The sequence below is a fragment of the Ranitomeya imitator genome, chromosome 1 (genome assembly GCF_032444005.1).
Source record: "Ranitomeya imitator isolate aRanImi1 chromosome 1, aRanImi1.pri, whole genome shotgun sequence".
Taxonomy (NCBI): Eukaryota; Metazoa; Chordata; class Amphibia; order Anura; family Dendrobatidae; genus Ranitomeya; species Ranitomeya imitator.
The window spans coordinates 150251697-150274440 of record NC_091282.1 but is presented as its reverse complement, the minus strand read 5'-3'; the positions used below and the strand labels follow the sequence as shown (position 1 = coordinate 150274440).

General features: G+C 41.6%; 1 protein-coding gene across 1 annotated transcript in view; it reads right to left on the bottom strand.

Annotated features, from left to right (window-relative positions):
* ADGRV1 (adhesion G protein-coupled receptor V1) overlaps positions 1 to 22744 on the bottom strand; it is a 753646-nt gene that overhangs the window by 298619 nt on the left and 432283 nt on the right. Inside the window, exons 74-79 of the mRNA XM_069745343.1 lie at positions 21584 to 22419; positions 19229 to 19346; positions 16124 to 16295; positions 10881 to 11123; positions 8862 to 9269; positions 7551 to 7735 (exon numbers count right to left, since the gene is read on the bottom strand). Of these exons, the coding sequence (XP_069601444.1) occupies positions 7551 to 7735; positions 8862 to 9269; positions 10881 to 11123; positions 16124 to 16295; positions 19229 to 19346; positions 21584 to 22419 (1962 nt within the window). The remainder of the gene's footprint in view (positions 1 to 7550; positions 7736 to 8861; positions 9270 to 10880; positions 11124 to 16123; positions 16296 to 19228; positions 19347 to 21583; positions 22420 to 22744) is intronic.

Below are 22744 nucleotides of genomic sequence, written 5' to 3'. Positions count from 1 at the left end.
GGTCATAGGGGCCCACCCCACCTCGACGGGATAGTACGTCTAATGTCAGAAAGGGGTTAAAAAATGTTCCTGTGCTGAGATAATCTTATAAATGAGCCCCTGCTGTGTACTGTGTAATGGCCGTGTCTGACCGTACAGGGATATGGCCTGATCATACCACAGCTCCTGGGCAGGGGAGGAAGATAGCAAAAGAGTATACAGACACTACAGCAGGGGGTTACAAATGACTCTGTGAAGTAAAACATTGTTTAAAAACAGGCAGGGAAATGTTTCATCTCACAAAAAGAATCAGCTGAGATCCTGTGCTGTAATGTCTGTATACACTTTTTCTTCTTCACATTTATAAGATTATCTCCGCACAGGAACATTTTATTTAACCCTTTAAGGACCGCCAATATGCATTAAAGCGGCGGCGATTACCGTGGATGTCAGCTGTATATTACAGCTGACAACCTGCAGTATCGAACCCACACCGTTTTGCAAAAGATCGGTGCCAATTAACCCCTTAAATAAAACTGTGAACAATGACAGTGCTATTCTTGCAAGGTGGTCACAAGACCCACCGGACCCCAGCGATGAGATGAGGTCCCGATGGTTACCATGGTACCCTGAGGTAATGTGATGGACCCTAGGGTACAGTGGCCTGTGAGATCCAGCAATAAGCTGGCTCTCCCAGGCTCAGTCAGTGAGACACTGCCAGTCTTATACACTGCTGTACATGAGTACAGTAGTGTAAGAGACAAGTGATCAAAATAAAAATTACACGTGTCCCACAGTGGGACTAAGTAAAAAGTGAAAAAAGTAAAATAAAACAAAAATAAGCAAAAAAAGTACACATAATTGGTATTGTCACATCCGGAACGACCTGCTCTATTTATTCAGTTTTGCAAACACAGTAAAAATAATAAAAAGCATGCAAAAAATGACGCTTTTTTATCATACTAACTCACAAAAAAGTGAATAAAAAGCGATCAAAAAGTGAAAATGTAAAAAAAAAAATAGTACAAATGAAAAGTTACAGCTCTCAGAATAGGATGATGCAGAAACAAATGAATTTTGCTAAAAAATTGTTTTTAGTGTGTAAAAATAGCAAAGCAGAAAAAAAAAATAGAAATCTCGTATCACTGCAATCATACCGACCTGACGAACAAATCGATCTTATCGCTTTTACCGCACGGTGAATGGCGCAAAAAACATAACATAAAAACAGTAAATCATTTGCTGGGTTTTGTTTATTCTGTGTCGGAAAAATATGAATAAAAAATATGCACTCCAAAATGGTACCAGAAAAATCTGCAACTTGTTCCGCAAAAAATAAGCCCTCATATAGTTCTGTTCGCCCCAAAATAAAAAAGTTACAGCTCTCAGAATATGGCGACAAAAAAAAACACTTTTATAAAAAAGCATTTTTATTGTGTGATAGCAGCAAAACCTAAAAAATATATATAAATCTGGTATCGCTAGGATGCACCGACCCGAAGAATAAATCCGCCTTATCACTCATACCGCAAGGTGAACAGTGCAAAAAAAAAAGGAATTATTCTAGTACTTCTGTCTATTTGTTCATTCTACCTCCCAAAAATCAGAAAAATGCTTGGCTCACATTTATCCTGTGATCTTCGCTGAGTGCTTACATCGGGGGTTTCTGTGTAAATTCCCCAAAAGCACGATTCAGACAAAACCCCGGACGGAACCACTCTCTTATGAGGCAGAGAGAATCAGTGTGTTCCAGCAGCGTCCTATAATTTTAGGCGTCTTTTTAGCGCACAAGTGTGGACGACCACAGATCTGTGCATGCGAAAAAAAGATGAATCCCACCAGGAGTAGACGCAAAGCGGAGTACAAAGGGTCTCCATCTGCCTCATTATGATGGGTGGTTCCGTTGGGGGTTTCATATGAATCACATTTTGTGGACTTCACAAGGAAACCTTGACGTAAGTACCCAGTGTAGAACACAAGAATCTGATTCCAGACTTATTCTGGAAGTGATCTCAAATAATAATGTACCCCAAAATGTTACCAAAAAAACCCTAATTTATCTGGCGCAAAACAAGCTTCACTCAGGTCCATCATCTGTCACTGGAACTATAGGAGGTTCCCACGTTACTGCTAGAACTAAGACTCTGGAAAAGCGGTGTGGCTCCCACCCCCTCAAATAAAATCCAGTGAATTCTGCGCTTCCAAATCCAAATACCCCTCTCCTTCTGAACCCCACTGTGCCTAAACCACAGTAAGCGGCCCCATGTTTGGCATTATTGTAATTGACAAAAGGCACTTACAGTAATTTACAGGTGCACATTGTCAGAAGCAGAAGCTGGGTACAATGTATGGGGGTACTACAAGATACGGGGCTCTACACTGTAAGGGAACACAATGTATGGGTACTAGACTGGCAGATTTGCAATTATGCAGAAAAAAAAAACCTGGTGTGGATGTTAGAAAATGAGGTGCAGTTTCTACAATGGGGTCACTTTGGTTTTTTTTTTGCTGCTCTGGCACCTACGAGGCTCTGCAAATGTCGCCTGTAAATTATTCTAGCAAATCTGTGCTCCAAAAACCACATAGCGCTTGTTCCTTCTCAGCCCTGACGTTTGGTCTAATAGTAATTTCTGACAACATATGGGGCAGCACCGCATTTCGGAGAAATTGAGCAATAAATTGTGGGGGTCTAGTTTCACCTATTAACCCTTGTGTACCTGACAAATTTGCAGCAAATACAAAAATAAAATTTTTACCACTAAAATGTCATATTTCCGAGTCTCAATGTTATAAAATTCTGGGAGCACCTATGGGTTAAAAATACCAGTAGATGACTTCCTTGAGTTGTCCAAAATGGGGTTTCTGCTGTTTTCACATGTCAGGGGCTCTTCAAATGCGACATGGCATTAACAATCAAATAGCGCTCTTTCCTTTCCTAGCCGTGCCATTTGCCCAAGCAGAAGTTTTTGACCACATATGGGGTATAATTCCGTTTGGGACAACTTGCACAACAAATTATGGGTTCTCCTATTATCCATTGTCAAAATAAACAACATTTTTGTGAAAAAAATGAAAATGCTCAATATGACAACCTAATGTTATCAAATTTTGTATAGTAGCTGTGGGATTAAAATGCTCACTATACCCCTGGATAAAATCCTTGAGGAATGTAGTTTCCAAAATGCAGTAACTTGTGGCTTTTTTTATTGTTCAGGCACATCAGGGGTGTCTCCAAACGCGAAATCATGCCTGCAGACCATTCCATCAAAGTCTGCGATCCTAAACATCACTCTTTCCTTTCCGAGCACTGCCGTGCACACAAACAGTAGTTTTCCTCTACATATGGGGAATCAGCGTACTCAGAAGAAATTGCACAACAAATTTTGTGGTCCACTTTCTCCTGTTAGCCTTGTAAAAATAAAAAAAATGGAGATAAAAGTACATTTTTGTGGGTAAAATGTGATTATTTATTTTCACAACTCTACATTATAAACTTCTGTTAAACACCAGGGGGTTCAAAGTGCTCACCACACATCTAGATACATTCCCTAAAGGGTCCTGTTTCCAAAATGGGGTCAGTTGTGGGGGTTTCCACTGTTTAGGCACATCAGTGGTTCTCTAAATGCAACATGGCATCTGCTAATTATTCCAGCAAATTTTGCATTCAAAAAGTCAATGATCTTCTAATCCCTGATGTGCACCCAAACAGTGGATTTCCCTCACATATGGGGTATCGGCATGCTCACGAGAAATTGCAGAACAAATTTTAGGGGCCATTTTTCCTGTTATCCTTGTGAAAATATCAAATTTGAAGCTAAAGTAAAATTTTGGTGAAAAAAAAGTTAAATGTTCATTTTTTTCTTCCAGATTGCTTTACTTCCTGTGAAGCACCGGAAGGGTTAATAAACTACTTGAATGTGTGATGGGTTCAGTTTTTAGAATGGTGTCACTTTTAGGTATTTGCTGTCATAATGGCCCCTCAAAATCACTTCAAATTTGATGTGGTCACTAAAAAATAAAAGAAAACTATATGTGATATTTGCGCTAAGTACACCTATATGAAGCCATAAATAGTTAAAATACTAAGAAATGTCATAAACAAGGTTCCCCATACAGGACTTTGATTAACAATTGTACACATCACGTGACTGTGACGTCACACAAGGTCCTGCACCTTGTCGGCTTCAGCTCTATACACGCGGCCGCCACTGCCTGTGCACGGCAGTTACCAAGCTCTGGGGGAGTACGCTAGTCACCGGCTGGGACAGCGTCTCCTATACTACTTTTTGCTCTGCAACATATTGGATATTTTTGGAACAGAGATTCAGAGAAGGCTTCAGATACCAACCTTTCAGCACATGAGTGAAGGACCTTCCCGCATGTCAGCACTGGACACAGATTTCCTTTTCTTTGATATTAAGGTAAACACATTTTGTTAATCAAAGTCCTGTATGGGGAACCTTGTTTATGACATTTCTTAGTATTTTAACTATTTATGGCTTCATATAGGTGTACTTAGCGCAAATATCACATATAGTTTTCTTTAACTAACCACTTCTGGGACGATTGGGAGTGATTTCGTCCATATATTTGCTGCTTATTCACCTGGAGCAACTAAGCAGCGCCGTATGGTTCATTTTTAGTCACTAAAAAATAGTTTTGTAAATTTTGTCGGAAAAATGAGAAATCGCTGATCAAATTTTAACCCTTCTAATGTCCTAACAAAAAATACATTATGTTTGCAAAATTGTGCTGATGTAAAGTAGACATGTGGAAAATGTTATTTATTAAATATTTTTTGTGACATAACTCTCTGATTTAAGAGCACAAACATAAAAAAATTGAAAATTGCAACATTTTCCAAATTTTTGCCAAATTTATTTTTTTTCATAAATAAACGTACGTTGTATCAAGGAAATTTTACCACTATAATGAAGTCCAATATCTCTTGAAAAAATAATCTCAGAATCAGTGGGATACGCTGAAGCGTTTCAGAGTTATTTCCACATAAAGTGACACTGGTCAGAATTGTAAAATTTGTCTTGGTCATGAAGGTCAAAATTGGCTGGGTCACTAAGGGGTTAAACCAACGCTGTGGAGTCTGTAAGCCAAACCTCCGACTCCGACATTTCCCTGACTCCGACTTTGACTCCTGACTCAGACTCCCTCATGCTTCACTACTGAGCATGTACATAATGTGTAGAACAGATTCATATAAACTAAAAGCCTAGAAACTTAGATCAAAAACAGAACAGACATTTATAAGACATTTCATAACTTTCCCAAATTTTTTATGAAAAAATATTCAGTACATACTGCATTGAATTACTGTACACAATTTATTATATATTTTAGAAGTCGCTCCATTTTATACCGACTCCACCAAAATGGACACCAACTCCAACTCCAAAGCCCTGAGTTAAACATATCTAATTGTGGAAGCTATTATTATTGCAAGATCTATTAATTAAAATCAATTTTTGTTCATGGGAAAACCCCTTTAATCTGCAGGTTAATAGCATTCTGAAGCTTCCTAGCCGCTGCACTGAAAGCCCGGCTGCCAAGAGGAAATTAACTTTATTCCTCTCCCCAGCCTCCGGCTTTCAGTCATAGAGGCGGGGCTGGAGAAGTTCCAGTTACCGCTCAGTAGATAGTAATAGGCGGCTATAACCGTGCTTCTGCAATGACAGTCAGCTAGATTTGTAGTGTATTAGGACAGAGCGGGCTGTCAGTCAGTGAAGCACGGTTACAGCTGCCACTCACTGTTTATTGAGAGGTAACTGAAGCCTTGCCGGCTATGACTGAAAGCTGGAGGCTGACAGGAGCAATATAGTTAATTTCCTCCAAGTAGCCAGGCTTCAGTACATCAGCTGCACAGCTTTAGAATGCCATTAACCTGTAAATAACCCCATATCTGCAGATGATAGCATTTTTTCCACATGACAGGTTCTGTTAAAATCAGTGGACTGAGTAACCTAGATGTGAAAAGTTAGTCACCTTCCAGAAGTCAGGGAATACCAGTCACTTGCTGATATGTTTTACATAGTTTTGAGTCAAATGGTTTACACATCACAAAATCTGTAATGTATTACACATAAAATGTTTTAATACATCTTCCATTAATCTTATTAGCTTAGTTAGTTTTACCTGAAAGGACAAATGGGCTTGACAGTAACAATCATCATGATACTATCTGTACAGTCTAACAATATAGGGAAGACAACAGACAGACATATTTGCATTTGTTGAAATGTCCTATTAACATCCTGTAACACAGTCAGGAAATTACAAGCTGCAGAATGCTGACTCAAGGAAACGCCCAGAGACCTCGGCCAAGTTCCCTAAAGCTTCAACCGAAATCTTATAAAAGGGCAAACATTTCCATAAATATGGTGCATGTAGATAATAGCACAGAGTGTTTCTTCTAGAGTATTATATCTATGGGTAATCAGATACAAGTTATCAGCAGAGGTTGGATAAAGCAGGGACGTAACTAAAAGATAATTCTATAATGACATCGTAGAGGCAGCAGAAATATTAATATAAAGGGGTAAAGGCCCATTGAGAATGTTTGATGATCAGTGAATGGAGCGTTCATAAGAACAGACATTCCTGATAAACCAGCATGGGTGAAGGAGTAAATGGCGGTACGCTCAGCACCTGACAAACGAGCAAAACACTCACTTATCGGGTGATCGGACTATCAATGTCGGCATAAAAATCAACGCTATTCGCTGCCAATGTGTAAAGGGGAAATGTGCCACCAACAGCATGATAATATATGGGGAGAGAATGATCGTAATAACAATGGAAACAGGTCAGTAAATGAGCACACATAGTCAATCAGCACTTGTTAACAGGACAAAATAGGTCTATCTAAGATGACTTATCGTCTCCTATAGCTCATATGTGCAGTGTTCCTCATACAGAATTTAGAAACCATTCTCAGAAATACAGCCAGATGCTTATGGCTCCATAAATCTCCAAGCTGTAGTATCTGATTCATACAGTATGCTACACATGGGGCCTTGTGGTACTTCTGTATTCCTCCGATTTCACGTGGAGGCATACGTTTATCTGCCAGATTTCTGCCATGCTCTATCACTTCGCTTCTAAGGAGAATATCACTGTACATACAATGGCCCAATGGAACAGGTATGTACAGCCTCTATCCACTACTGGACAGGACCTGAGGAATCTTTCCTGCCCCGGTATAGGGGCGTCCCGACTCTCCACTGATGTTGGAGGACATAAGAGTCAGGCAGTAGGATTTCCACTGCACATTGTTCTTAGGGAAGATAAACCATTTTCAGAGCAGTTTGGCAGTAGCCCCTATACCGACTGTGTACATTCAGCTGCACTGCGTGTACACGTACCCAGGAATCTTGGTGACCAAAACCAGTGTTTACTGAAGGCTATCCAATACGTATGGCCTGACTTGGTTCCTTGTATTTCCATTGGAGGTAAGTCTCATAGTCTCATCGTAGACAGACCATGCCATATCTTCTGGGAATGCATGTATTTAGCTTTTTCATACATCGAGGAACAAAACAAATCAAATATTCAGTTACCTTATGCTTGTCGATCCACAGGTAACTCCAGCAAGGAGGGAGAAGGCGTAAACTTCAGCAACTTCAATCAATGGGCTATATCCACGTGTGTCCAAACGGTCTGGATTAACAAGACTACAGAGTATGTCGTAAAACAGTATGCGGCTCTCTTCACTAAGAACTTGGATTTCCCCATCACTTACTACCTGACAAGGAAAATTATCCAGAATTTAGTCCAGTCCGGCACAGGTGAAAACAGACAGATATCCATGACAGACTCACAAGCATTGAATTACCAACGCCAATATACTTGATTGTGCAGCTGGTAATAGATTTATCAACAGGGTGCACGCTTAGCCAAAAAACATCAGGACAGACCACATGCACCACTTAGTGGAAACATTTTTACAATCAGGTTGTGCTTAGTATGAATCTAAATCTCACCAACTTTATCCAACTTGTATTCATTTCGTTTAACAATCAATACATTTGTACATCTTCCACTATAGCCGTAATCCATGCTTTCCTTCACAGAGTACATGAGAAACACAGGAAGTCTGCAGCCATCACTAGTTGGAGCTCTCTGCAAGTGAATTTCTACAAGTCTCAGTAAAGGGTTGACACTGACTTTTAGGAATGCTACATCTAATAGATAGCACTAGAGTTCTAGGCTATTGGCATAAACTCCCACAGAAGCATTGCATAAGTCTCCTTCTCAGACTTGGCACTCTCCACAAGCAGAAACATTATCCCTTAAGCCTCTCAGCCAACCTAACCAATACTTTTAGTTTGCACTGATGAGGGGCAATCATCCTGAATCCCATATCTAAAAATGGAGTTTGGCTTCTTAACTGAAGTTATGAGGCAATGCTCAATAAAGAGCCGATATTGACTTTTAGGACTGCTGCCTCAATAGTTGGCAGTGGCGTCCCTGTCCTCTTTCTCTCTGACAGCACCATTATGGTTTTTTTTTATTATTAAATTGCCAGAGTTGTAACACTAGTGTATGTTCTCCTGTCCTTGTATATTTACCAGTCACCATCTTCTGCTGTTCTCTGTGCCGCTCCGGTCCTGTTCTGCCAGTTGTGACTAGACAGATTACTCCATTGACTACTGATCGGACCAGAAGTCATTTCTCAATGTAAGTCTTACATTGAGAACTTGAGGCTGTTAGCTCTGAGTTCCGGTCAGTCAGAATTTACAGTCACAAAATTGCTGGTGAGAATTTTAAGAAAAATGTGGTACGTACAGTAAATGTAGATCTATATGAACAGTACAATGAAATCATAAACAAAGTAATACTGGGATCACATTGTACAGTTGTATTTTTACCTTTTCCAGGATACTCATAGTGGCACCAAGTTGTTCCTGTGTGAATTCTGCACCGGCCTTATTATTAAGGGTCTGGAGAACCCTGTTCACAATAACCTCGTCGTAGGGTTGATGGAGTTGGTCAACTAATCCCCAGGTAGACTGAGAAGATGAGTCTGACAAAATGGTGACATTGGCGGTCCCATATTGTTTATCTATTTTGGCACCTCCGGTGGGATTCACAAGTAAAACCTGAAATCGCTTTGGATAAGGATTGAGTGATGCAGTTTCAGGTGTAAGAGTGACATCCAGAACAAGGTTTTTTTGTCCTGGCTGAAATGTAAGTTTTCCCTCTGAACCTGTAAAATCCCGTCCTGCAACAGCTGGATAAATCACGGTATGTCCAATCACTTCAGATCTTTGCAACTCCTTAAGAAATACAAAAAAATCAAACATTGTTACGCATCGGACTGAATTCCCATTAGACCTCCCATTAGAATAGAATTCCCATTAGATTCCCATTAATGCACTGGCTATTACACAGCCCTAGTTCATTGTATTAGATAGGATAGTGCTGCATACAGATTTTCATTGCATGAAGTTGCAGCTGCACATCAGGAGAGTCCATAAGAATGCAGAAATTGAACAAATTTGTGAGACTTTCTCCAAATGTGACCACTCATCACAGGAAAGTGGCAGAAATGTTAGTCACACATTAGAAAATCACTTTTCACTACTGCCCCTCTAGGACCATTCATAATTATTCTGAAACTTATTCTGAAAAGCTACCTGCCAATTACTCCTTAAACTTACATACATGCTAGCCACCTTAGGGAGAGACCCAAGTTGGGCTAAATGTAGCGGGACGAAAGAGACCGAAAAGCCCTCTACTTAAAGGAAATACATAGTGGATGCTTTCCTGAAACGGAAAGTACTTGCAAGCAGCATAATACAAAGAATAGCAGGTTTACCCAGAATCCTTTGCAGTAGGCGGAGCTATGCAAATTTGCATAGCTCCGCCTACTGCAAAGGATTCTGGGTAAACCTGCTATTCTTTGTATTATGCTGCTTGCAAGTACTTTCCGTTTCAGGAAAGCATCCACTATGTATTTCCTTTAAGTAGAGGGCTTTTCGGTCTCTTTCGTCCCGCTACATTTAGCCCAACTTGGGTCTCTCCCTAAGGTGGCTAGCATGTATGTATCGCTTGCTCACCGAGCCCCACTCCATACAGCCAACCAATTCCAGCCCTGTGCTGATGAGGGCCTAAAGCCCGAAACACGTGTCCACAGGTAGGAATTGGTTGGCTGTGTAAATTTAGAAACTAATCCGCAGCATTGCACGCTTGGCGGTTCCAAGCGCTGTGGATTAGACAGGGGTGGAAAGAGATGATTTGCATAGCTCCGCCTACTGCAAAGGATTCTGGGTAAACCTGCTATTCTTTGTATTATGCTGCTTGCAAGTACTTTCCGTTTCAGGAAAGCATCCACTATGTATTTCCTTTAAGTAGAGGGCTTTTCGGTCTCTTTCGTCCCGCTACATTTAGCCCAACTTGGGTCTCTCCCTAAGGTGGCTAGCATGTATGTATCGCTTGCTCACCGAGCCCCACTCCATACAGCCAACCAATTCCAGCCCTGTGCTGATGAGGGCCTAAAGCCCGAAACACGTGTCCACAGGTAGGAATTGGTTGGCTGTGTAAATTTAGAAACTAATCCGCAGCATTGCACGCTTGGCGGTTCCAAGCGCTGTGGATTAGACAGGGGTGGAAAGAGATGATTTGCATAGCTCCGCCTACTGCAAAGGATTCTGGGTAAACCTGCTATTCTTTGTATTATGCTGCTTGCAAGTACTTTCCGTTTCAGGAAAGCATCCACTATGTATTTCCTTAAACTTAGGAAGCAGGAGCAGTTTGTATCCCAGTGTATGTGAAAATCTCCAAATCTCCTGCAATGCATATGGCTTACAAAAATGCTAGTGATTATTTTGCACCCAATGACATGCTTAAGCTTCACTCCAGCATTATAACAAACTGTTCCAACTCACCATTATAATGTATGCAAAAGAAATGGACTGGTAAGAACTAGGCTGTCTGGAGATTTGCAGACTGATTAAAGTTGTCTTCTTGTGTGTAACAGCCACTCGAGACCCCACAGCAAAGAAGATCAGACCACGAGGGGAGTCGCTTTCAATGATTATTATTTTGGCAAATCGAGTGCTGCCATTTATTAATGCACCAGCACTTACATCATATAGCTCAATGAAGAAATATGTCTCAAATTCCGGCACCTGTGCAGCAAACATATGAGAATTATTATTTAGAATAATTACATATTTATAATATACTAGATGGTAGCGCGATTCTAACGCATCGGGTATTCTAGAATATGTATGTATGAAGATTTTAGAATAATACATTGAATACACAGAAGGACTGCGTCTGTCGCTGATTGTTCGCGGCCGGCCACGTAGTATATAGCACAGCCACGTAGTATATAACAGCCCATGTAGTATATAGCACAGCCAAGTAGTATATAGCACAGCCACGTAGTATATTGCACAGCCCACATAGTATATTGCACAGCCCCCGTAGTATATTGCACAGGTCACGTAGTATATTGCACAGCCCACGCAGTATATTGCACAGCCTATTGCACAGCCCACGTAGTATATTGCACAGCCCACGTAGTATATTGCACAGCCCACATGCCACACAGCCCACGTAGTATATTGCACAACCCACGTAGTATATTGCACAGCCAATGTAGTATATTGCCCAACCCACGTAGTATATTGCACAGCCCACGTAGTATATTGCACAGCCCACGTAGTATATTGCACAGCCCACGTAGTATATTGCACAGCCCATGTAGTATATTGCACAGCCCACGCAGTATATAGTTAAAAAAAGAATTAAAATAAAAAATAGTTATATACTCACCTTCCGTTGGCCCCCGGATCATGGCGAAGCGGTTACCGACGCTCATCGCGCGTTCCGGTCTCAAGAGTGCATTGCGGTCTCGCGAGATGATGATGTAGCGGTCTCACGAGACCACTACGTCATCATCTTGCGAGATCGCAATGCATGTAGCGGTCACCGGAGAGTCGCGAGGAGCGGGAAAGGCCTGTTGTGGGTCCGAGGGGCCGACGGACGGTGAGTATATAACGATTTTTAATTTTTTAAATTATTTTTAACATTAGATCTTTTTACTATTGATGCCACATAGGCAGCATCAATAGTAAGAAGTTAGTCACACAGGGTTAATAGCAGCATTAACGGAGTGCATTACACCGTGGCATAACGCGGTCCGTTAGCGCTGCCATTAACCCTGTGTGAGCGCTGACTGGAGGGGATTATGCAGCGGGCACTGACTGCGGGGAGGAAGGAGCAGCCATTTTGCCGCCGGACTCTGCCCGTCGCTGATTGGTCATGGCTGCTTTGCCGCGACCAATCAGCGACTTGGATTTCATGACAGACAGAGGCCGCGACCAATGAATATCCGCGACAGACAGAAGGACAGACGGAAGTGACCCTTAGACAATTATAGAGTAGATGATAAGCAGTGAGATCAGAAATGTTAGTTCTGAGGTTCTTCCATGATTTAGGATTTCTTGCCAACTAGCTTGCCATGCTACAACTGGCTCTCATAGGCATGTGACATATGTTAATGGTCTTACGTCACTACCATGTGAAACAGCAATGATGGAAGTAGCGGGGCCGTTGTAGAGGAAACACTATTTTCATGTCTAATTAGATTCAATGTAATTATCCTTACTTCCTGACATCTGGAAGAGTAATGAGTCTTCCAAAATACTCTCAAATAAACCTTGGTCACACAGAGTATTTCAAGGAGTTTTTGGATCGGAAATTCCAAATTCTCCTTAAAATCTCAAAATTATACAAAAATGTTGAGTTTCGGCTCTGTTTTGTGCTCCAAAAAGACTCTTTGTGCACATAGTCTTCTTTCAGTAGAAGATAAGTTTGGCTTTTTAGTGCAGCCTGGTACCAATGGTCTTTATACAAAACTGCTGTTTTCCATAAAACATGAACAAAAGGAACCCCGAGGGCCCCCTGAGGAAGCCGAGGGCGAAATGCGCGTTGGGGCGTGTTTTATCATCTATGGAGACGGAGAAGGGTAAGATCGCTACATGAGGAACATATACTTTGCTGCATATACGGGGACTATGGGTCACTAGATCTTGGGAGATTTCCCTGACATGTGTCCGCAGCATTAGGAGATGCTCGTAATGCCCTGATAGATATTGAGCACTGGCACTTTAGGTCCTAATAAGTCTATACAGGGACGTACTACTACTTCTTTTAGAACTCCTACCCTCCTTTAATGTGATAGTGGGTGTTGTGGTGCACCCTATCCTTAGACTCAGATATCTCTGTATTAATACTTCTATTGTTATATTATACTCTGTTCTTTTTTTAAACATCTGAAATAAACTTATAGTTTTATGGATAAATCTGAGGTAGCATACTTCGTTTTTCTTGTGGTTGTTTTTTTTAAAGGAACAAGTTACCTGACAAGTTCAGCTGAACTGCATATCTAAAGTTGTAAATGTGCACCAAAGGGAGAAATGAGGGTTTGCTGTGCTTATTGTTGTTGTTGTTATTATTATGATAAGCCTTCAGCTCGATCTTGAGCAATGGCGACTTGATGGATGAACGCTCTGTAAGAAGATCGATCTTGTGCAACCTAGATAGGTCCACCAGGGTCATCTCCATCGTTATTTTGATTGTATCAAGCCATCGGGTTGCTGTTCTTCCTCTTCGCCTTGTTTCCTCTATTCTTCTGACCATGATGTCCGTCTCAAGTGATTGCTTTGCTACTGGTAAGAAATTCACAGGATTTAGATGAATAGAAATAGATTGTAGTTTCTTCCCAACATGTTTCTAGGTTGAACAGGTCTCATCCTCAGGGGAAAAATCAATAAATTGGGGAATTGTGGTTCTCTTGAGGAAGAGGTCCGTTCAACCTAGAAATACGTTGGGAATAAACTAAAATCTATTTCTATTCATCTAAACCTGTGAAGTCCTTCCCGGTTGCACAGCAAACGTGCATTTCTCCATTTGGGACATAACAACAGTCTATCCAACCAGTGGAGCAGCAGTAGCTGGAGTATTGTTATCTAAAGCTATTCAAGTGCTGTGGCTTCACAGCATCACAAGGCGAGCTAAAAAAAACACACATAATAAAACGTATGCTATTTGGTTAATGCCCTATGTGTGTTTTTGTCTATTCCTAGTCTTAAAGTTATAAATAGATATCTGTAACGCTCGCGCCCAGACTGGTTGGCGCGAGCGTGCGGGGGTGTGGCCCCACTGGACCACAGACCAGACTTTCCTGGAAGGGGAGTAACTAAGTAGCTTCCTAGGTGTTCGCTGGAGCCTCAGATGGTGAGGTCAGACTTGTGCGGCAGGTAGCTACCAGGTACCACTCAAGGGTGGAGTCTCACTGTGGATGCTGATCCCACTGGGGGACAGGACACAGGCAGGTACGGCTGTGACACTGGCTGACAGACTGGTACGGCAGAGGCCCTGTCGGGCAGACTGGCTTGACGGAGACACTGGCAGACGGACACGGCTGGCACTCTGGCAGACAGGCAGGCACAGCTGGCACTCTGGCAGACAGGCGAGTGTATAGGAACAGGTAGGGACCTGTTCGGACTGGTGAATATAAAGAAACAGGTAGAGACCTGTACGGCAAGTTGCAGAACAGAGATAGAGCAAGACTGCAAGAGCAGATGCAAAGCAGAACCACAGGAGGCGGAGTTAAGAGCAGGAGGCAGAGCCAAGAACAGAAATTTGCTACCACTACAGTTTTCTTTACTTTAGTAAATTAGCAAAATGCAGTCACAGCTAAGACTCTATCAACCCAGGATGAAGATTAAAAACAATCTGTGAGCTGATTCCTACTGCCTGCACCATGAGAAGCATGAATGAGAAACTGGCTGTTATTCCACCATGCATGTTTCATTCTGAAATGTTGAAAAGGCGACCGGGGACAATGCGACTGGAATGACTAGCTTAAGTGGTTGGCAGACAGGTCTCTCCCTATGTGTATATATAAGAAAAAACTGTCAGTCAGATGGAGAGGGGTTGAGAAAAGCCACCAGGTATTGACTTTTTGGGCTATTCATCCGAGTCCGATCGTCTCCAGACGACTTTTCAACATACATGGCTACAAAAATGTAGCCAGTGTCTCATACGTGCTGTTCGCGGTTCAGGAACCATGATCTTGCTGACAGGTTCTCCTAAGGCTACTTTTACACATCAGGTTTTCAGTGTCAGGCTAAATCTGGCGAATGTTGAAAAAACTGGATCCGACGCAGATTGTGAAAAACTGATGCGACGGATCCGTTTTTTTGATGGATCCGGCTAGCCTATCAAGATTATTGGATAAAAAAAAATTGGAGCATGCACAGTTTAAAAAACCGGATCAGGCCGCCGGATCTGCCTTTTTCCGGATCCGGCACCTTCCAGCTCCCATAGGCTTCCATTCTAGCAAACAGCCGGAAGCGCCGGATTTGGCGCTTCAGGCTTTTTCGCCGGAGACAAAAAAGGTTGCTATGGACGTTTTTTCAAGAAACCAGAAGCGGCAGATTTGGACGAAAACTGGACGAAACGCAATCCGGCACTAATACAAGTCTATGGGAAAAAACCTGATCCGGCGGCAACATTCGCCTGATCCGGTTTTTTGAAAATTAGCCGGATTTAGCCTGACACTGAAAACCTGATGTGTGAAAGTAGCCTAAGCTTTATCTTTAGCCCAGTATGCAAATAGTCAGATCAAAACTGGTTTGTTTTAATCTCCTGGCACCAGCACCAAAAGCACATGCCCTGGTAACCCTCCCTAAAGATACGTCTTCACGTTGTCCAAAAAAACTGAATTAAAGGGGGATGTTTGCCCAATGACCCCCAATATAATTCTATAAAAAGCAGACCTGCTAGAAGAGTGGATAGAGGCATGCTTGTCCGAGTACCCTTCTTGGGTACTGCGGCCACAATGATTTCTACTGGACTTTTCTAATAAAAAGTTCTTTAAGTCAGTGCAGATCAAATGGATAATTTTTTACAATTCTGACTAGAACAAACTATACTCATAAAGGAAAGTATTAAAATATTGCAAAAATGACATGTCATCCACTATAAAAGGCGTACAATTGAGGGTTTTATATTTTTATAATTTCTAATGTTTGCCACATTCCAGGAACACGCTTGCTGGGCTGAACACTCCTGCTCCCATGAAATCAGCCTTCATCAGTTTCTCAGCACTGACCTTGTCATCTTTTATTTCCACAGTAATTAAGCACTCTGTTTGTCCAGCAGTGCAGATGGTGTATCCTGATACCGCCTGCAGTTCATTAACTAGGCTCACATCATCCCTGGAAAGTTCAACTGAACTTTTATTAAAGGTTGCACGCCAATAGATCTTCACGTCTTCAAATGCCCTGAAGTCAAGAAATACACATTTACCAACAGAACTGGAAAAAGTCAATTTTCTACAATATCAAAAGAAAAACAAACATGTTCCTAAAAAAAAGAAACTACTGGAGAACTCTAGTAGTATAATAGACTCAGACCAAGCACATTTTAGCACTAAGGCCAAAGAAATGCTTTAGTTTTCATAAAACCTGGGGTTTACAGAAGAAGTTTTACAAAGTTTGAAGCATAATTAGGTCGGTGGAGGTGTAACTTGTCACCTGCACTGATTAGCTGGAGGAGATGTCCACTGCTGGATAACCACTTTAAATGCCCAAAGTTTGTCACAGAAGATATAAAAAGTGTACTTATCTCCTACGCCAGCACTGCTTCTCCTCTCTGGGCGTTGCATCCCCCAGCAAACTTGTGACACTGTTGATGTCAAATAAGCGCTGCAGACTATCAGCGGCCTTTGACGGGTTGCGGCCTTTACAGTTACACCAGATGACACAGTGACGGCTTCTGCCCATCAGCAGTTGTTGGTCGTTGGCTTGTCTGAAGCACTCACGGGACATAAACAGTGCCCTTAAATTGCCAAGGGACACAGCACTCGGAGTAGTGGAACCGTGCCCGCTGGTGCTTTTTTCTTAGTTTAGTCAGAACACTGATGGAATTCACAAGCGGTTGTCCGATAGTGTCTGTATCCCCTCCATTGTTTACTAGGTACAGCTCTGTATATTTCGCCGTGGCTGTTCTGAATACAGTGTGTGAACGTGTACATAGCAAAGAGCCTCACATGCATTAGATTATTTACCCATTGCAAACAGGAGCATAAAATAAAGCACACAGCCAGGTGATCTGCATAGACAAACATTAGCAGTACGGTTTGTGAAGAGCAAACCAACGACTTTGAAAATGTCACCACTCTAGGATCCACCTTTGTCACTTAGTGAAACTTCTGATGTGACCGCTGCCTCATTCTATTATTGTGAAGGGAAAGCACTGGATGAAGTGGTGTAAAGCGGACCACCACTAACGTCAGGAGCAGATGAAACATGGTCCTTTCTATCTGGAAGTCTGGGGTTGGAGGTTAAAGACCCCCCCATGAACCTTTTCTTTTTTAATAAATTTGTGTAAAGTAGTGTCAGTGTATTAATGTACTCACCTACTTCGGTCTTGTCCGGTATCCAGCGCCATTCTTGTCCTCTTTCGAATGACGATGTTGCTCTCTTTGCATGACCCGAAAGTGACTTTTACAATGTAAGTCTATGGAGCGTCAGAACAAGGCCCTATAGACTTACACTGGAACAGACACTTCCGGCTCACACCCAGAGCACAAAGTGAGCCAGAAAATGTGAAAAGCAGCGTCATCACTGAGAGGAGGAGCAGAACGGCACTGGATCCCGGAGAAGATGGCGGCAATGAGAATATTAACACACTGACTCTACACTATATGTACATATACACAGATTTAGGGGAAAAAAGTTCATGGGAGGGTTTTTTTTTTACTTTGTACTTCCTACCAGACTGTATAGTACCTGCTTTAAAATTTGGTCACAGAGAATAGTGGTGCGAGGTTTTGGGAGGTCTTTTCTTCCAGTGAGGGGAAATGTTAAGGGTATGTGCACACGTTGCGGATTCCATTGCGGATTTTTCCATGCGGATTCTGCAGAATCTGCAGGTAAAACGCCCTGCTTTTACCTTTGGTTTCCCTGCAGATTTTCAGAGGATTTTGTGCAGAATTGACATGCTGCAGAAAATAAACCACTGTGTTTTCACGCAGAACTTTCCGCAGCATGTGCACTGCGGTTTTGGTTTTCCTTAGGTTTACAAGGTACTGTACAATGCATGGAAAACCACGGCGGATCCACAGCCAAATCCGCAACGTGTGAACATACACTCAGGGTATATGCACACGTTCAGGTTTTTCTGCATTTTTTTCGTGTTTTTTCGCAATAAAACCACATTAGAAACTGCAGACATATGCATCCTATCATTTAGAATGCGTTCTGCAATTTTTGTCCACATGATGCGTTTTTTCCCGCAAAAAAACGCATTACGGTAAAAAAAAAGCAGCGTGTTCATTAATTTTGTGGATTTTCAGCGTTTTTCTGCTATTCTATGCATTTGGGAAAAAACGCACAAAAAACGCGTCAAAAACGCATGCGGATTTCTGGCAGAAATGTCAGGTTTTTGTCAGGAAAATTTCTGCCAGAAATCCTGACGTGTGCACATACCCTAAGACTGCAGAATGCAATGCCATTTTGGACAATTATGAACCAGATCTTATCATGTAACATCAGTGCCTGGTCTTATACAGTAAATGCTCTTTAGACTGAATGGAGTTCTTCACAGAAAATGATGATATAAATACCCTCTTTTTATTACACAGTAAATAACACAGAGTATGTCACTGCTCTGTCTACTCACAATACATAAAGGACAACAAACCCCTATATTCCAGAATATAATTTTAGGGTTTTCTTTGGATTAAAAGAGCAGTCAGCAGCATTTTAAGGGGGAAACCAGAGGTAGTGGTGCGATAGGTCACTAATCAGCAATTAAATGATATCTAAATTGCACTGATTTGTTGTTCATTGCAGAGAAATCAATACTTGGGAGTGCACTTATGGTCCATGGCTTCAGTTCTTCCCGCCAAGCTGTTTGATTGACAACTGAGAAAGGAACTGTTCTTTGTAGATAATGTCATGTCACACAAAGAGAAAGAAGAGCCATGGTTTCAGTGCCCAGTGCACGCACAGTCTAATTTACAAATGGATAAAAGTGCAGTAAGTAAAGGATCGGGGCGATATAGGCATCGTTTCAGTTGTGGAACAATGGCATATACATTACCACCTCTGGTTGCACAGAGAAAACCTTGCTGACAGGTTCTCTCTATCTGACACTTCAAGAAAGGGACAAATATTGTATATCGCTGTGTAATAGAGCAAATATCTCTAACCTGTTTACTTGTCTGGAGACTCTTAACTGAGTTGTCCTATCTGACGAATCTTCATCAAGCACAAGGCCATCTATTGACTCTACAGAAAATCCCAGGATGCCATTTTGTATGTCATTTCCTGAAATATGAAGCAGAACTGTCACTTACAAAGTATCACCCGTCAGGCTTCATTCAGATGTCCGTTGTTTTTGCATAACAGAATAAAGTATGAGTTTTGATCAATGTTCTCTTTGTTATTGGTCCATTTGGTTTTCCTTCCGTCACAATGTAACATAAAATATAGAAGTCTTCACTGAGCTGCAGCAGCGCCATGAGCCTTTATACATGGCCTGTAGAGGCCGTAATGTGAACTGATGATGTAAAATGCCTTATCTAATGAAAAACATGAATATCACTTTATCATTGTTTGACATGGCTGCAAAACCTGTAGTCTGGTGGGCAAGAACCACAATTGAAGCAGACAAATTTAATTAATTCTTCACGTATTCACCTAAAACAGTCTCCATCTTTGTGGTCAAATTCATCACAGATAAGCAGATCTCTTACTGCAAAGTCATGCGGTGAAGTAAGTGCACATTAGTCCTTAGCAATCATCTGAGTACAGATAATAATAGCGGCCACTTTAGATAACCTGACTGCTACATGTCAGCGTGCTGAGACAGCAGACCACAAAACTGAACCTGCCTCTATTAACCTCATGAATAAAAATGGACATCAGAGTATTCCTTGCATGCTTGAGTAAAGCGTATGAGTAGAGGTACGGTGACTCTTGGTTACATGGAGAATTCAGTTATATATGATTTCACATATATTATAAACGCAACACAATAAAATGTAAAAATGGGAATATATCCTCTGATGTCTCTGATGCGGAGATGTAGGCAGACATAACACACTGCCTGTTATCTTGTGTAGATCTCAAAGCTTTAGGGTATGTGCACACGTATTCTGGAGGACTGCGGATTTTTCCGCAGCGGATTTGGAAAAAACGCAGTACAAAACCGCTGCAGTTTTCCTGCGGATTTATCGCGGTTTCTACTGCGGATTCCGCTGCGGTTTTACATCTGCAGTTTTCTATTGTAGCAGGTGTAAAACCGCAGCGGAATCCGCACAAAGAATTGACATGCTGCGGAGTATAAACCGCTGCGGAATATAAACCGCTGCGTTTCCGCGCGTTTTTTTCCGCAGCATGTGCACTGCGGATTTAGTTTCCCATAGGTTAACATGGTACTGTAAACTCATGAGAAACCACTGCGGATCCGCAGCAAAATCCTCAGCGTGTGCACATACCCTTACTGGTCTAGAATTAGATATTTCAACCTGCCTTGCGCAGGCGTGTACTATGGAGGACAGAGAATGAACTTCAATCCAATATTGCAGCCAGCATGCAGCCAGCGGGTAAGGAAAGGGTGAATCAAACACCCAAAAACCCCGCCTCCATGGCTGAAGATTGTTCCCTCCAAATTCAGGTGACAGTGTCCCTTTAAGGCGTCAGATATTGCCACAGGTTCCCTCACCTGTGCAATACTAAGGAATTCCTGCATGCTCAGACATTATCTGAGTACCATGGGCGTGCTCGGAAAATATGATTGAGTCCCCGCGGAAGCAATGAGATAGCGTTTCCGGTTATTCCAAGAAAAATCAATAGGTTGTCATCATGAATGATGTTAAACTAAGTTTTATTAAAACATTTTTAGGCTGGTGTACTAGTGGTAGCACAGCTGACAATCATAAAATATGCTAAAATTGAAGAGAAGGAAAACACGACGAGTTTCGGCTTATATAGCCTTCATCAGGTGTCTAAGGATATATAGCCTCTAAAGGTATATATCCTTTAGGGGGTATATATCCTCAGACACCTGATGAAGGCTATATTAGCCAAAACGTGTTGTGTTTTCCTTCTTTTCTTTTGTAGCATATTTTATAATTGTCAGCTGTGGTACCATCAGTACACCACGCTAACAACTTATTAATAAAACTTTTGTTTTTTATCATCATTCATGATGACAACCTGTTGGTTTAATTTTGGAATATCCCTCTGACAACTGGAGCGCCCCCTAGAATCTCTATCACATAACCTTTTTTAAGTGGGAACAATTTTCTTTGGAAAGGAAAAATTTCCTCCATGGCCCACTGGAATGGCAGCATACTGGTGAAGGAATTCATGTGTTACTCAAGCGGCGTCTAGTGTTGGGCCTAATTCCAAAACCAATACAGAAGAATGAAATAGTTTTCATTCTCCTTGACATCAATACGCACTTACTACACTTAGATAGCTTTCTTTTTCCTCCCCCTCATTTTCCCTTTTCAGACTTCTAGTGATTGACATTCGGAAAAATAAATTATAAATACTACCTGGAATAACAATGGCTGAAAATGAGGAATATCCACTTTCATCTTTTCCCTCAATTATCTGAGCCCCTCCTTGTGGATCTGTGAGGAATACATAGAACATCTCCATACCCTCAGGTTCTTCATCATCTATTATCCTGAGGGACACTTCTGTTTCACTCTGTCCATCCAGCAGTGTGATGATCATAACCTGATCATCAAAGTCTAAGCCTTCCGTAGCCCAGGAATAATTTCTGGACCCATGGCTATGCTCAAAAGGAAGTCCTTGTAGACCATGTTGTGCCTTTTGAGCTCCAAAAGTTCTTAGCAAGACTTGGACAATGCCACTAGCACCATGGGTGCGCTTGATGTGAATGGTGACGATATTTAGAGCACTATGATTTGAGTCTTCATCAATATATGTAATGGCAGGTCCGATGCTTAACATCCCAGACATGAAATCATTTGCTAAAATTCGTATAGTTGAAAGACTAAAATCAGGATGCAATCGTGGTCTCTTATGATACACATCAATATCTTCTACAGATGTAAGGTTAACGTAAAATAGTTCGTCCGATTCATACATTTTGTCATCAATTATGGAAACTTGTACTACAGAACTTGTTTGATATTTGCCAAATATCACTTCTCCGTTAGCAATGGGCACATAATCTTCCTGTGGTTTGGCACTTCCTGAAATGGTCTGGAAAGTAACCCTTGTGTTGTTGCCATGGAAACCATACAAGCGTTGGACGTGGAGTGACACTGTCCGGTTGTCTTCTTGCACTACAATGTACTTTGAGTTAGGCGAAAACTGGAAAACTCCCATTGGTTCAAATTCTGCAAATGTGAACCCCTGTCTAGAAAAAAAAAGAGAATAAAAGTATAAGTGAGATAAATAGTAAACAAAAAGAACATTTATATTCTAGAAATATTCCATTACAACAAATCTGTTAATTGTGAGAGCCCCATAATATAGGAACAGAAACCCTGCTTCCAACAATGCGTCACTTTCTGGACTGACTGCTGTAGTTTTGATAAAATTACTGTTTATGTCAGTAGAAGATTATCATTGGAGGACTAGTAAAGCTGCTGCCATGTTGTCCTCCGTATTCATGAGCTCTATATAACCCCGCCCCCCATCACTGGTTGGCAGCTTTCTGCCTATGCACGGTGTACACAGAA